The 12234-nt window shown below is 44.4% G+C and overlaps 1 protein-coding gene across 2 annotated transcripts in view; it reads right to left on the bottom strand.

Moving 5' to 3' along the window:
* SH2D1B (SH2 domain containing 1B) overlaps positions 1-12234 on the bottom strand; it is a 32348-nt gene that overhangs the window by 5086 nt on the left and 15028 nt on the right. The window contains exons 2-4 of one of the 2 annotated variants that reach the window (XM_036922845.2): positions 5974-6037; positions 3782-3938; positions 2236-2959 (exon numbers count right to left, since the gene is read on the bottom strand). In XM_036922845.2, coding sequence (XP_036778740.1) covers positions 2922-2959; positions 3782-3938; positions 5974-6037 — 259 coding nt within the window. In that variant the 3' untranslated portion in view covers positions 2236-2921. Of the gene's footprint in view, positions 1-2235; positions 2960-3781; positions 3939-5973; positions 6038-12234 lie in introns of those variants that run through there. The other variant, XM_057495154.1, reaches the window with a different exon arrangement.

Below are 12234 nucleotides of genomic sequence, written 5' to 3'. Positions count from 1 at the left end.
GGAATCAAGGTCCACAAATAGCTAACTCTGGAAAAATGAGGGGGCTTATCCTGTCAGATAACAAAACTTTACAAAGCCACGGTATCAGAATTAGAACCATTGTATTATAAAGGAGCAACCATAAATCAGAGGTGAGGAAAATGAGCTATGAAGTGGGTTGAAATGAGAAAATTATTTCTTACTCTCTCTCTCTCTCTCTATATATATATATGGATAAATATATATATATGGATAAATACAAAGCTGGATTCTTACCTCTTACCATATACAAGGGTTAACCCCAGAGTCATCATTTATTCAACAAATATTTATGAGCACCTGCTATATGTGCAGGACTTTTCTACGTACAGGGGATACGTCATTGAAAAAGGCACAAGTCCTACCATTGTTAAAACCCTAACTACAGAGGGTAAATGTATAAAGCCAGTAGAAGAAAATGTAGGATGGTTTTATCCATGACCTGGAGTGGGGCAAGTCTTACTAAACAAGAATAAAAAAAAATGCTCTTGATGGGTTTGAGTACTTAGTAATTAAACATGAGTGCATTTCCCGACGGGCCTACCCATAAGGAGGCTTGCTCCAGTTTGCTCATCCGAGTGTTTCTGGAGGCAAAGAATGAGAACCAACTAGATGCCCATGCCTAGAGGACTGGACAAGCAGAGTGGGAGAAGCACATTTTGAATACCAAGAGCCAGTTAGAGGCTCGGAATTACACTCAACGACATGGAACAGAACCAAACGCGGTACTGAGTGGAAAAGGTAATGATGTTAATTGGAGCAATAGCAGATTGTGTGTGTGTATGTCATACATACATACATATATTCACAGCCAATACGATGCCTCTGCAAGGCTGCATTCACATCAAGGGCGTGTATCAAACAGCCCTGAGCTGGTTCTTACGGGGGAGGGTGAACACTGAAATGGGAATTAGGGAAGAAGGGAAGAAAAATGAAATAAAAGGAAGGTCTTATATGGATTGATGGTGCAAATAACTTAAGTACTGAGGAATGTGATCAACTCATCTCTCCATAGTTAAGTCAGAGAGGCCGAGGGAGGGACACTGAGATTTCCTCTGTAACTACTGAGAGGTGGGAGCAGAATCCAGGGCTCCTTGACCTGGAAGGCGCCTTAGCAGTTAGGCAGCCAGTCTGTTTTCTTCTCCAGGAAGGACGCTTCTCTCCTTCGCGACACAGGGCAGACTGTCAGGGTGTGAGGTAGCCCCAGTGGTCCGCAGCTCTTTCTCGCATTTGACTAAACTTGCCTCCTGTAAGCGTCCAGCTGCTGGGGTGAGTTCTGCTGCTTGGCACAAAACGCGGTGAGTCCCCACCCTCTGCTCTGAGCAGCACCCCAAACACTTGAAGCAGCCACCTTGGTTTCCTGGGTCTTTCCTCTTTAGCCCACATTCCCAGATTTTCAGCTCTTCTTCACATGACCTGTTCGGGGTCTTCTAAAAAATTTTGGGGATTTCTAGCATGACATCATCTCAGCTATGAAACGTGGCTGGCTGGGTTGAGGAATGTGCTGAACGCCCGCTGGGGATCAAGCATCACGCAAGGCTATTTGTGTGCTCAGAAAAAAAGGAAATCACTTCTGCATGGGTTAGAACTGGGAGATCTTCATCCAAGAGTCTTGTTATAGCAGATTTTGAAATGCATGAAGCTCAGACACCTCTCTGCTATCCAAAAAGTGCCCACGTTTTATATATTAATTTTATTCAGTCATTTATCCAAGAAAAATTCACTGAATAGATTTTCTGTGCCAAGGACAGCCGGAAGGGAGGCCGGGGTTCTCTTCCAGGTGGCAGCTATGGATTGCTGAGACCTAAGACACAGAGTGGCTCACCCTTTGGGGCTCAACTACCATGTCTGTTCATGTTGTCTTGAAATCTGGAGTTCTTTCAACAATGTTGAAGACGAGGCCAGTGAGGTGCAGCGACTCACTGGGGTCTGAGGATGGACAAGCGAATGTGCGTAGAATTTCTATACTCCTTGTGTGTGGAGGTTACGAGGGAGACCCAGCCCTGCTCTGGTGGCATCTAAAACCTAGTTGGGAACAGGAGCCCCACAGAGGAGCATAGCTTAAAAGCCCCCACATATATCATGGCACAGATCCGCATCCGTGCTGCCAAGTGGCTGGGACAGAAATGAAATTAAGAAAATCAAAGTGGGTCCAAGGAAATGTTTGGCAAGAAGATCAAGATCAGAAAAAAAGAGTAGAGCAAGGAGGCGAGGAGCCCAGGCTGGAGGGAGAAGGGTGCATGGGTGGGGCAGGGGCAGGGCCCCCCCCCCAACGGCCAGGACCAGCTCCGTGGGTGCAGAGGCCCGGCTGGCCGTTTGGGGGACGGGGCCCCTGACACCTCGCTGGTCGTCCCTGTGCGCATGTCCATCGCTCCAGGCCTCCCGGCGCCACCACGCACACCGGGCCCAGCAGAGAGGCGGGGGCAGTGTGCACCACCCTGCCAGCCGCTTGTTTTATAAATGGAGAGACAGAGACCTGGGCAGGGGAGGCGGTGCGTGCAGAGTCACACAGCTGTGGATTGGAACGTGTGCCTCATGCCCGCTCTTCCGTGTGACGCTGCCCCCCTGGGTGCCTGGCCGGGGGCGGGTGTCAACTGTGGCATAGTTAGTGGCGGTGCCTGTAGCACGTCAGGGAGAACAGGTTCAGGCTGTTCTCTTCCAAGAGAGAGGAGAGAGGGGAGAGGGACTCGAAGCTGCTCGCGGGGTATGCCTGGGAGGTGGGCACCTGGGGAGGGAGTCCTCCGAGGCTGGTGGACAGAGCATCTTCCGTTTCCTGGACCCGCAGCATCTGAGCTGTCCCCTAGGGTTCGGCCTCCCAGACCTCCACCTGCAGGAGAGGCAGGGAGGCCAGGGAGAGCTGTCACCCATCTCTTCTCTAACCGCTTGGTCCTGTCTCCTTATCTTCAAGGCAAGACATCCACATAGTCCTCGTTACTGTTCTCTGGGGACAAAGCAGAGCAGCCCTGAGGCTCAACACTCGGCGTCCCAGCGGCCCACCCCCCTCAGGAGAAGGAAGACCCTCCCCAGGCTCAGGGCGACCTCGATGCCACACCAGAGTGACTTCTTCAAGGGCGGGGCTACCACAGGGAGCCCTCCTGCACAAGGGGGGTCTCTTTATAGGGCAGACATCAGGGCTCCCAGCACAGAGGCCCCTGCTCAGCGACAGCAGACCTGCGGCTCGCTCTCAGGAGGCCAGGGGCAGGAGGAAGATGAGCCGCGGGGAGGGTGTGTCCCCTCTGGCAGCTGACGCCTGGGGGCTCACTCTGCCGGGGTGACCGAGCAAGGGCCGTTGGCGTGAGGGAGCCCTTGCCCCACTCTGGGGAACGATCTCTGCAAGGTTCTCCCCTCCACTGTCATTGCTGAGACAAATACCGCCGTGACGCCAGCCACCCTCGGCAAATATTGAGCAAAATGAAGCAGGATAAGCCTCGGGCACGGGACTGAAGCAATTTTCTCATTTGAAAGTCTTCCTCTTTGTCCATCTGTTCCCAGACCTGTGTGGTTTGCACAAGGTCACAGAATGCGCTGGAAGCCAGCCCTTTCAGAGTGTAGGCGCCGAGAGCTCCAAGTGCTGGCTACCTTCAGAGGCTCAAACACCCTGCCTCCCAACAAGATGGAAACTGCTCTTAGTACATAAAGCCTTTTAGATAAACGCAACATAATAAAAAAGGGTGTTTATCTGTATCTACAAAGTGAGCCGGTGGTGGAAATGGGACTTAAGGTTCCTTTCCAAACCCCGTGGGAGGGTATTTACCATACCTACCCTCCAACTGAATCTTCGGTCTTCTCCATCTCAGGTAGGGGCTGGGTTTCCTTATTGGCTTTAAAAGGGGGACCACCAGCCCTTGATCTGGTTTTTCAAATCTGGCGACCAATTCCTTTAGGTTTGGAAAGAGCTGTTTTTGAGCGCCTTCCACAGTCTGCAAAAATACGAGAGAAGGTCAACTCATCATTTTGCAGTTGTGTGTGAAATGTGACACTCGGCAAAATAGTGGCTTTTAGGCTGCCTCTGAGCTGACAAGTAAAACAAGTGGCCTGCAGTTCATGCTTAGGAGCTCACGCGGATCGCAGCGCACACGAACCCTGGTTTTTCAGACTGACCTCTGACCCGAGCTACTGTGAGCCGAGAGGACTAACAGTCAAGGGGCTGCACCTCGGTCTGCAGTACTGAGTGAGCCCCCATCCTTGGCAAGATTGGGGCGGTTCTCGCAGCTATACTGCGGAGGGCACCCCTCTGAGGGTTTAGGGAGGCTGCCTCACTGGAAGGCTTGCTCTCCTAGGGGACTAACAGAGGTGGACTTCTGGCGGGAAACGCAAAATACGTAATTTACATTCTTGTGAACTCAGCATCTCCATGAGAGGAAAATGAGACAAAAGTTTGGATTTATATTGAAACTAGGAATGTCAGCATGACTTGGGTAAGTTGTAAATAGTCTTCTGTTTATTAGCTCTACGCCAAGTGCAGTTTTCTAATATAACCTTAAAGCAATTATTTAAAAACAGTTTGCTCCTTCTGCTCTTGCACGGTTTTCTTGACCACTGTGGTTCTCATACAGCTCCCCGTCGGACCACAGGCGGAGGCGGTGACTGGAAGGTTCTCTCGTGCGGTGTGGTTAACCTCCGCGATGGATATAGCTGCAGGCTGACACTGAAGTGGGCCGCAGGGAGGTCACAAGTAGGGTCATGCCTTCAACCCAGGGCGGCATTCACGATGGCCTCTGGGCGCTGAGCTCCTTCCCAGTGAAACGCCCCCTGTGTCTGAGCTACAACTGACTTGGATGTTTTTCTCTGTTTCATCCAGACAAGAGACAAAATAGGGTATGAAGGGATTGCCTAGAATTCCCCAAAGGATGCGCAACAAAGAAAAAAGTTTTAAAACAAGTTGCTCTTTAGAAAACATTCTATTTTGAGATCATTTCAGACTTAAAGAGTTGCCGAAATGTTTTACCCCATGTGTATCCTTCACCTACACCCCAAATGTTAAGTTTATTATATTTGCTTTTCATACTATTTCTAAATATATATGTGTGTGTGTGTGTGTGTGTGTGTGCATATATATATATATATACACATATATATGTATTTATATATTCCATTTTTTTAAAATGTTGAGAGTAAGTTGTTGACATGGTACCCCTTTAACCCTGTATACTTCAGTATTTCCCCAAAAGCAAGGACATTACATATCCATGCTACAATGGTTAAAATGAGGAAATTCATCTTGATGTAGTACATTTACTCATCAACAGGCCTTATTCATATTTTCTCAATTACCTCAATAATATCCTTTATAGCATAAATAAATATATGTATTTGAGGGTCATTGTATATTCTCATCTCTTCCAGATATTCACAGTGACCGTTAGCATATTGAAGATTCTGAGAAATCCTACAGTAAAAATCTGCTCAAGCCTGCATGTGTTTCAGAAAGACTGTTCCAGGATTCTGTTAGTAATTAAAGATTCAGTTACGTTCATTGCCCTCTACTTCCCAAGGCAGAGAAGCAAATTCAAAATGTGCAAAAGGTTTTCCAGCACACCAGAAAAATCAAAGGAATCCCTAAGATGGCAGTTGCCTGATGCTTCTGCCCTTTATATTTTCACACACCTGTGGAGCCCCCCTGACTTCCCAAATGTTCAGACCTCTCACCTTCCCTTTGCACCCCATCCTGGTCACTGTTTGGTCTTCTCATTCGGCAGAGGTCCTACACGGAGGCCACGTTGTTCCATCTGACCGCTGAAGGAACAGGGCGTACTCTACACTTTTGAATGACGGCCTTGGTTGTTAAAAAATGGGACCCAATTCCAGAGCCTTCCTATTTCTTTCCGAGAGAGACAAGGTTAAATATTGGCCTGACTGACTCTGCGTACTGCTTTCCTTCCAGAATGCCCCACACGGCTGGGTCTCGGGTTCTTCTCTCCTGTGTCTGTCACAGGAGTTCCTGTATGTTCTTACCTGTATATTGTAACACCCATGTTTCTCTCTGAAGATTCGGTATGTGTAGACGAAATTTTTAAACCTGTGGAAAGATGACTGTGTGAATCGTAATGTTCTTACATACAAGTCCAGGTAACATCCACTATTATATATTTTGTGTGCCTTGCCTTTGTGAATCTTGGGTCCCAAAAAGAAACGGATCATTCTCAGGCCTTCTCATCTGTAGGAATTTGAGACAGAAGTTTTGAAATGGTAGAATTTGAAAGACACTACAAGCCATAAGAAAAGATACTCCACTCACTATATTAAAATTAAGATTTCTATTTATCAAAGTATACCGTTAACATTTGAAATATTCTGATGGTTGAAGTCTGAGCTTAGCAAAGAGGATAAGGAGAGAGAATTTACAGTTTCCATGGTTTTGCTACTTCTCTCGTCTTCTGCATTTAGCTCTAAATTGATCCAACATATAGACACCAATGAACATTCCTGTACAGTTCCTTAAATGGTATGTCACTGGCCTCATTAGGGATAGTTAGTGCAACCAGAAGAGAGAATGTTGGGAATTTTGCCCAAGCAAGTGATATGTTGTGTTCCTGTTCCTCATGGGAACCAGAGCCATTGGCTAAGAAATCTAACCAGAATTTAGATAACAGACCCAATTCAGCAATTTCCAAAGCAAAAAATAGCATACATCACTATGTTTCTCCAATTCTAAGATGTCATCAATTGTAAGATACAGTATCAATTTAATAATAGCTTTCCAGGAGAAAAGTGCTTATACTAAATGTAACTATTGACTGTTAAACAGGTTCTGATTCAACAGAAATATTAAAAGGTGAAAAATGAGAATCAAAGACATTGACATGAGGCTCAAAGTATCTGATCCCCTCCTACTTGCACCTAGAACAAAGAATCAAATGAGTAATGATTGAATTGGGAAGTCAGATAGCTATTTATAATTTTAAGGTACAGGAGACTTTATCACTGATTGTGGAGGTTCTATGTTAATTAGTCCAGAAGCCATATACTTGGAGTTATGAAGGCAGATATTGCTCAAATATGGTCTAATTCTTTACCAAGTATTTTTAATGAAATAACAAGCCCCATTGTAACAAGGTGTTAAAAGAAACTGATTTACTGAACTTGTGATACTATATGCCTTTGTTTTAGAATGTTTACTCAGAAAAATGATGAGATTACAGAACAATGATATTAGGACCTGCTTTATAGGACTGTGGTATTACCGGTAAACATAAAAATGGTTTTTATGCCCCCATTAATATTTTATAAATGCCATTTATAAAACTCGTAAAAGAAGCATGATTTTTCAGCATGAATTTACACTACAGTTGTATAAAAAGCCCGTGCTTCCCCTTGGCCTTCTGCCCCCATCACCAGTGGTGACAAAGGGGCCCCTCTTCACCCCGAGCACATGCCGTCCTGCCCCTCCCTCTCCCCCACAACTGCAACTACCCCCCCACCCCACCCCCAGGAGTCCACTGAGCTGAACTCATCATGCCCGTTGCCCCCGTTTGTCTGTCTGTACAAGAGCCTCAGCTCCCAGCCCATCTTCTGTTCTGTTTTCTAATCCTACGGAGCTCGGCATGGCCTCTGCTGTGACCCTTTCTCCCCGGCTCCTGAAATCCTCCCACTGTGTTCTCTGGAACTCAAGGTCCCTCATCAGCAAAGGGCCCTCTGTCTTCAGCCTCTGCCCTAAGCATCCTTGTCACCATCCTGTCCTGTGGAGACCTGGCTGTGCCCCAAGGACAATGCTCCCCCGGATCCATGGGAAAGCCCTCTCGCTGCGGGGCCGGGAGGGAGGCCAGTGTTCTTGGTTCTCTCGGCTCTTCAGGGCCTCTTCCCTTCTTCCTCCAAATCCTCAGCTTGGGGGTTCATGTCAGTAGGTTGTATTACCGCCTGCCCCGCACTGTTGCGACCTCCCCTGGCTCCTGGGTCCAGCGCCCAGCTCACCGGCCCTCTCTTCACTGCTGCTCCTGCCCAATCTTAGGCCACTTCAATTCACGTGTAGATTATGCCCTAACTCTCCTAGTTCTTAGTTCCTTGACTCTTCTTCTTTGGTGATCTTGTCCTCCACCCACATCAGCCACTCACTCCCACATTGATCACCCAGACTGGCTACGTAATTTGTGGGACTCAAGGCAAAATGAAAATGTAAGGCTCCTTGTTAAAAAATCATTGGGAATTTTGAGACAGTGACAGCAGAGCATTAAACCAAGAGCAGGGCCCTCTGAGGTAGGGCCCAGGGCCAGGTCACAGGCTGTTGTCCAGGAAGCCAGCCCCACTCAGGACTTTGACCTTGTGACTGCCAGTAATGACAGCTCTCTCATAATGTGGATTTCACGCATCCCCCTTTCTCCTACTTCCCATCTCTCTCCAGATCCCTTCCTCTACTACCCTGACCCCAATAATCCCTTGACCCCATATTCCCTCCAGTCCATTGATCCTACCGCTTGTGTTCAGTCCCTCCTTTGCCCAGTGTAGATTGCTTGTCCGCCCTTATTAGGATCATGCCTTGTGTACACCTTCATCTCCTTTACCATCTTTCAGTTTATTTACTCAGCTAGCAAAACCAGAACCCTGATTAAGCCCAATGCCCTGTAGCTGTACGTGGCTGGGGAGAACAAACACGCAGCCACGTTGACAAATCTAATGTGGGCTCGTAATGTCTCTAGGCAATCATTTACTTCCCTATTCTTTTTTTTTAAAATTTTATTGAAGTATAGTTGACACACGATATTATATTAGTTTACTTCCCTATTCTCAACAGTTCTGTACTGTGTCCTTGATTCTTAAACACTCAACACCTCTTAACTGATGACTTCACAAAGATTGAAGCAATCAGAAGAGAATTTCCAGATTCCTACCTGCTATTAGCATCTGTGCTCATGCTCCGCCTTTATCACCACGGATGACCTTTCCACGTTGCCCTCTAGAGCTAATCCCTCCTCTTCCCACTGGATGCCACCTGCTTCCATCCATTCAAGAACATAATTCTATACTTTTTTTCCTCTCTGTTGTCATTAATCATTATTTTTTACACAACAGCCAGGGTGGCCCTTTCTAACAAATATGAGTCAGGTCATGTCACTCTGCACACAAATCTGGTCAGTTTGGAAGACAAGAAATAAGATTGGGGTGTGTGTGTTTGTTGTGGTGGTGGAGGGCGTGTTCCTGTCTTAACAGGTTTCAAGTCTTCTCATAAAGCTGTAATTAAAGTAGTGAGGAACTGGTTCTGGTGCATGGAATAAAATAGCTCAGAAACAGACCCATATATGTATGAAAACTTGATATGTGACGGAGCTGGCATAGCAGATTGGTGAGGAGGTGATGGACCATTTGTTAAATGGTAATGATAATGTTTGCACATTGAAACAAATAAAATCAGATCCCTACTTCACACTCCAATTGAAGACCCAATTATGAAAATGCAGAACATTAGGAGAAATCAATGTAAGCGAACAACTTAATGACCTTGAGTTAAGAAAGGAGTTCTTAAATCACGAAACTACAAGCCATAATAAAAGATACTCCACTCACTATATTAAAATTAAGATTTCTATTTATCAAAGTATACCGTTAACAAAGTGAAAAGGCTCACAGATTGGGAGAGGATAATTGCATGACTAATATATAATAACACAAATGTACAATAAGCAAAAGACAAATGAAATGGCCAATAAACATGAGAAAAGATGTTTCACTTCACTACTCAGGGAAGTACAAGAAGCCACAATCAGAGACCATTTCATACTATTTCATTGGCAAAGATGTAAGAGTTTATAAATGGAAAATATTGGCTGTGAATGTGGAGCTCTGGAAAGTTCTATATTCTAATGGGAGAGTAATTAGGTACTAATGTCTTGAAGGACAATTTGGCAACATTTAGTAAAGTTGAAATGCCTACAATCTATGAGCCCAAAAAGTCCACTCTTTGATGTTGGCAATGCTGGAACAAAATTGACAATGGAAATATTATTTATTAAAAGCGAAGATCAGTGAAACTAGATAGGTAATACATTTAAATACATCAAAATATTAAAAATCATAAATGTATTATAAAAATATCAAGTACAAGTATAAATTAATGAAAACAAATAAAATACATATTTTCAAATGAGGACTATCAATAGATTAAATTAATTAAAATACAGTATTCAAAATATAACAAGCACTCCCTCAAAGTTATTAAAATTAACAATGAAAAATTTAAGGTAAAAACTTTTTTTAAGTGAAATTTTGAGGGTGAAAAAGGAAAGACAGGAAGGGATGAAGGGAGGGGAGAGAAGAGGGCAGGGAGGGAGGGTGGACCGATGATGACATCATTGAATCCTGAGGATTTTTTAATGCAAGTTTTTCCATCTGTTGGAAAAGCGCTGTTTACACTAGTTGGGAAATGATAAGGATGTAAATATCAGCTGACTCTAAATATTTTCCTTTGGTTTGTTCATCTTCACACAATCTCATCTCTTCTTTTGCAACTTTGAAAAAATCTGTTTTGAACTTTTTGCATCTTGATCGGAGTTAATGCCTGTCTATTGAAAGCAAGCTAAGAGTTCGTTATTTAAGCCTTTAGAAAACTCAGTGGTTAACTTTCTGTATTCCAGATGCTTCCTGACTGCTCTGAAATAGCCAAACACAGAAACAAAACAGTTAGACACAGAGGGCTCACCCTGAAGTATGTTATTTTTGCCACCAACCTCACCTGTCTTGAATGAAGTACACTATTTTTCAGTAAAGGCTGTTTTCATTCTCTAGTAATCCCCCTTTAAGGAGGTTTTCCTTTTTACAATACATAGAAAAGCGTTTTAGATGCTTTAATAAGCAGGCCTAAAATGAATATAGTATAAAAATTGGTATCGCCCCTCTTCCCTCTGTGCCTTTAGGAGGGTGGGATGCGGGAGAGGGTTGACCCCAGGCTGGTTCTCACAGGGAAAGGAGAGGAGTGACGGGCAGGTAGGGTTTACTTGGCATCTTCCTGTCTAAATAGGTCTCGAGTCTCATAAAGCTGTGATAATCAATATCACAATATCCTCACTGTCCACACACCACAATCACCAGCCACACGCCATCTCTGCCATCCAAGGCTTTGCTCAAAGGCCTGGTGGTGCCAGTCTGCTTCAGGTGAAGGGCCCTGGGATGGGTTCTTGCCCCATCTCACTGGGGGGAAGGCAGGAGAGCCTTTGAGAAAAGCTGGGCATTACCATCCAAGCATACTGCTTGCCATACTGAATTTTATTTTTTGAAGTACACTAATTTTAATAGTATAGTTTTATGGTTCCTTATATATTTACCACTACCCAGATTAATACATTGGAACTTCAAATAACCCAGAAAGTTTTCTTTTGTCCCTTCCTAGCCTATACCTGCACCAGTGGTAAGCACTATTCTGACTTTTTATCCCCGTCAATTTATTTTGATCTTTTTATTTATTTTTATTGAAGCATAGCTGGTATGCAATGTTACACTGGTTTCAAGTATACAACATGGTGACTCAACAATTATATACATTATTAAATCCTTAGCCCAACTATTATAATTACTTTCTGTCAACATAGAAAGATATTACACCACTATTGACTATATTCCCTATGCTGTCCTTTCATCCTTGTGGCTAATTTATATTATGATTGAAATTTTGTGCCTCTTTATCCCCGTCACCTGTTTTACCCACCCACCCCAACAACCCTGCCATGGTAACCACCAGTCACTTCTCCATGTCTGTGAGTCTACTGCTGTTTTGTTCAATTTGCTTTGTCTTGTTTTTAGAATCCACGTATAAATGAAATAATAGCGTGTTTGTCTTTCTCCACCTGGCTTATTCCATTAGCATTTGTTGTTGCAAATAATGGCATTTCATTCTTTTTTATTACCCAATAGTAATCCATTGTGTGTATGTACCACATCTTCTTTATCCATTCATCTATTGATGGACACTTAGGTTGCTTCCATATCTTGACTATTGTGAATAATGTGCCAATAAGCATAGGGATGCATATACCTTCTCCAATCAGAGATTTTGTTTTCTTCAGGTAAATTCCTAGAAGCAGAATTTCTGGGTCGTATGGTATTTCTATTTTTAATTTTTGAGGCACCTCCATACTGCTTTCCCCAGTGGCTGCACCAATTTACATTCCCACCAACAGTGTAGGAGGGTTCCCATTTCTTCACAACCTTGCCAGCATTTGTTATTTCTTGTCTTTTGGTTGGTGGCTGTTCTGACTGGTGTAAGGTGATATCTCTGTGGTTCTGATTTGC

The sequence above is a fragment of the Manis pentadactyla genome, chromosome 19 (assembly GCF_030020395.1).
Source record: "Manis pentadactyla isolate mManPen7 chromosome 19, mManPen7.hap1, whole genome shotgun sequence".
Taxonomy (NCBI): Eukaryota; Metazoa; Chordata; class Mammalia; order Pholidota; family Manidae; genus Manis; species Manis pentadactyla.
The sequence above is the reverse complement of the archived record's forward strand: the minus strand, read 5'-3'. Positions and strand labels throughout refer to the sequence as shown.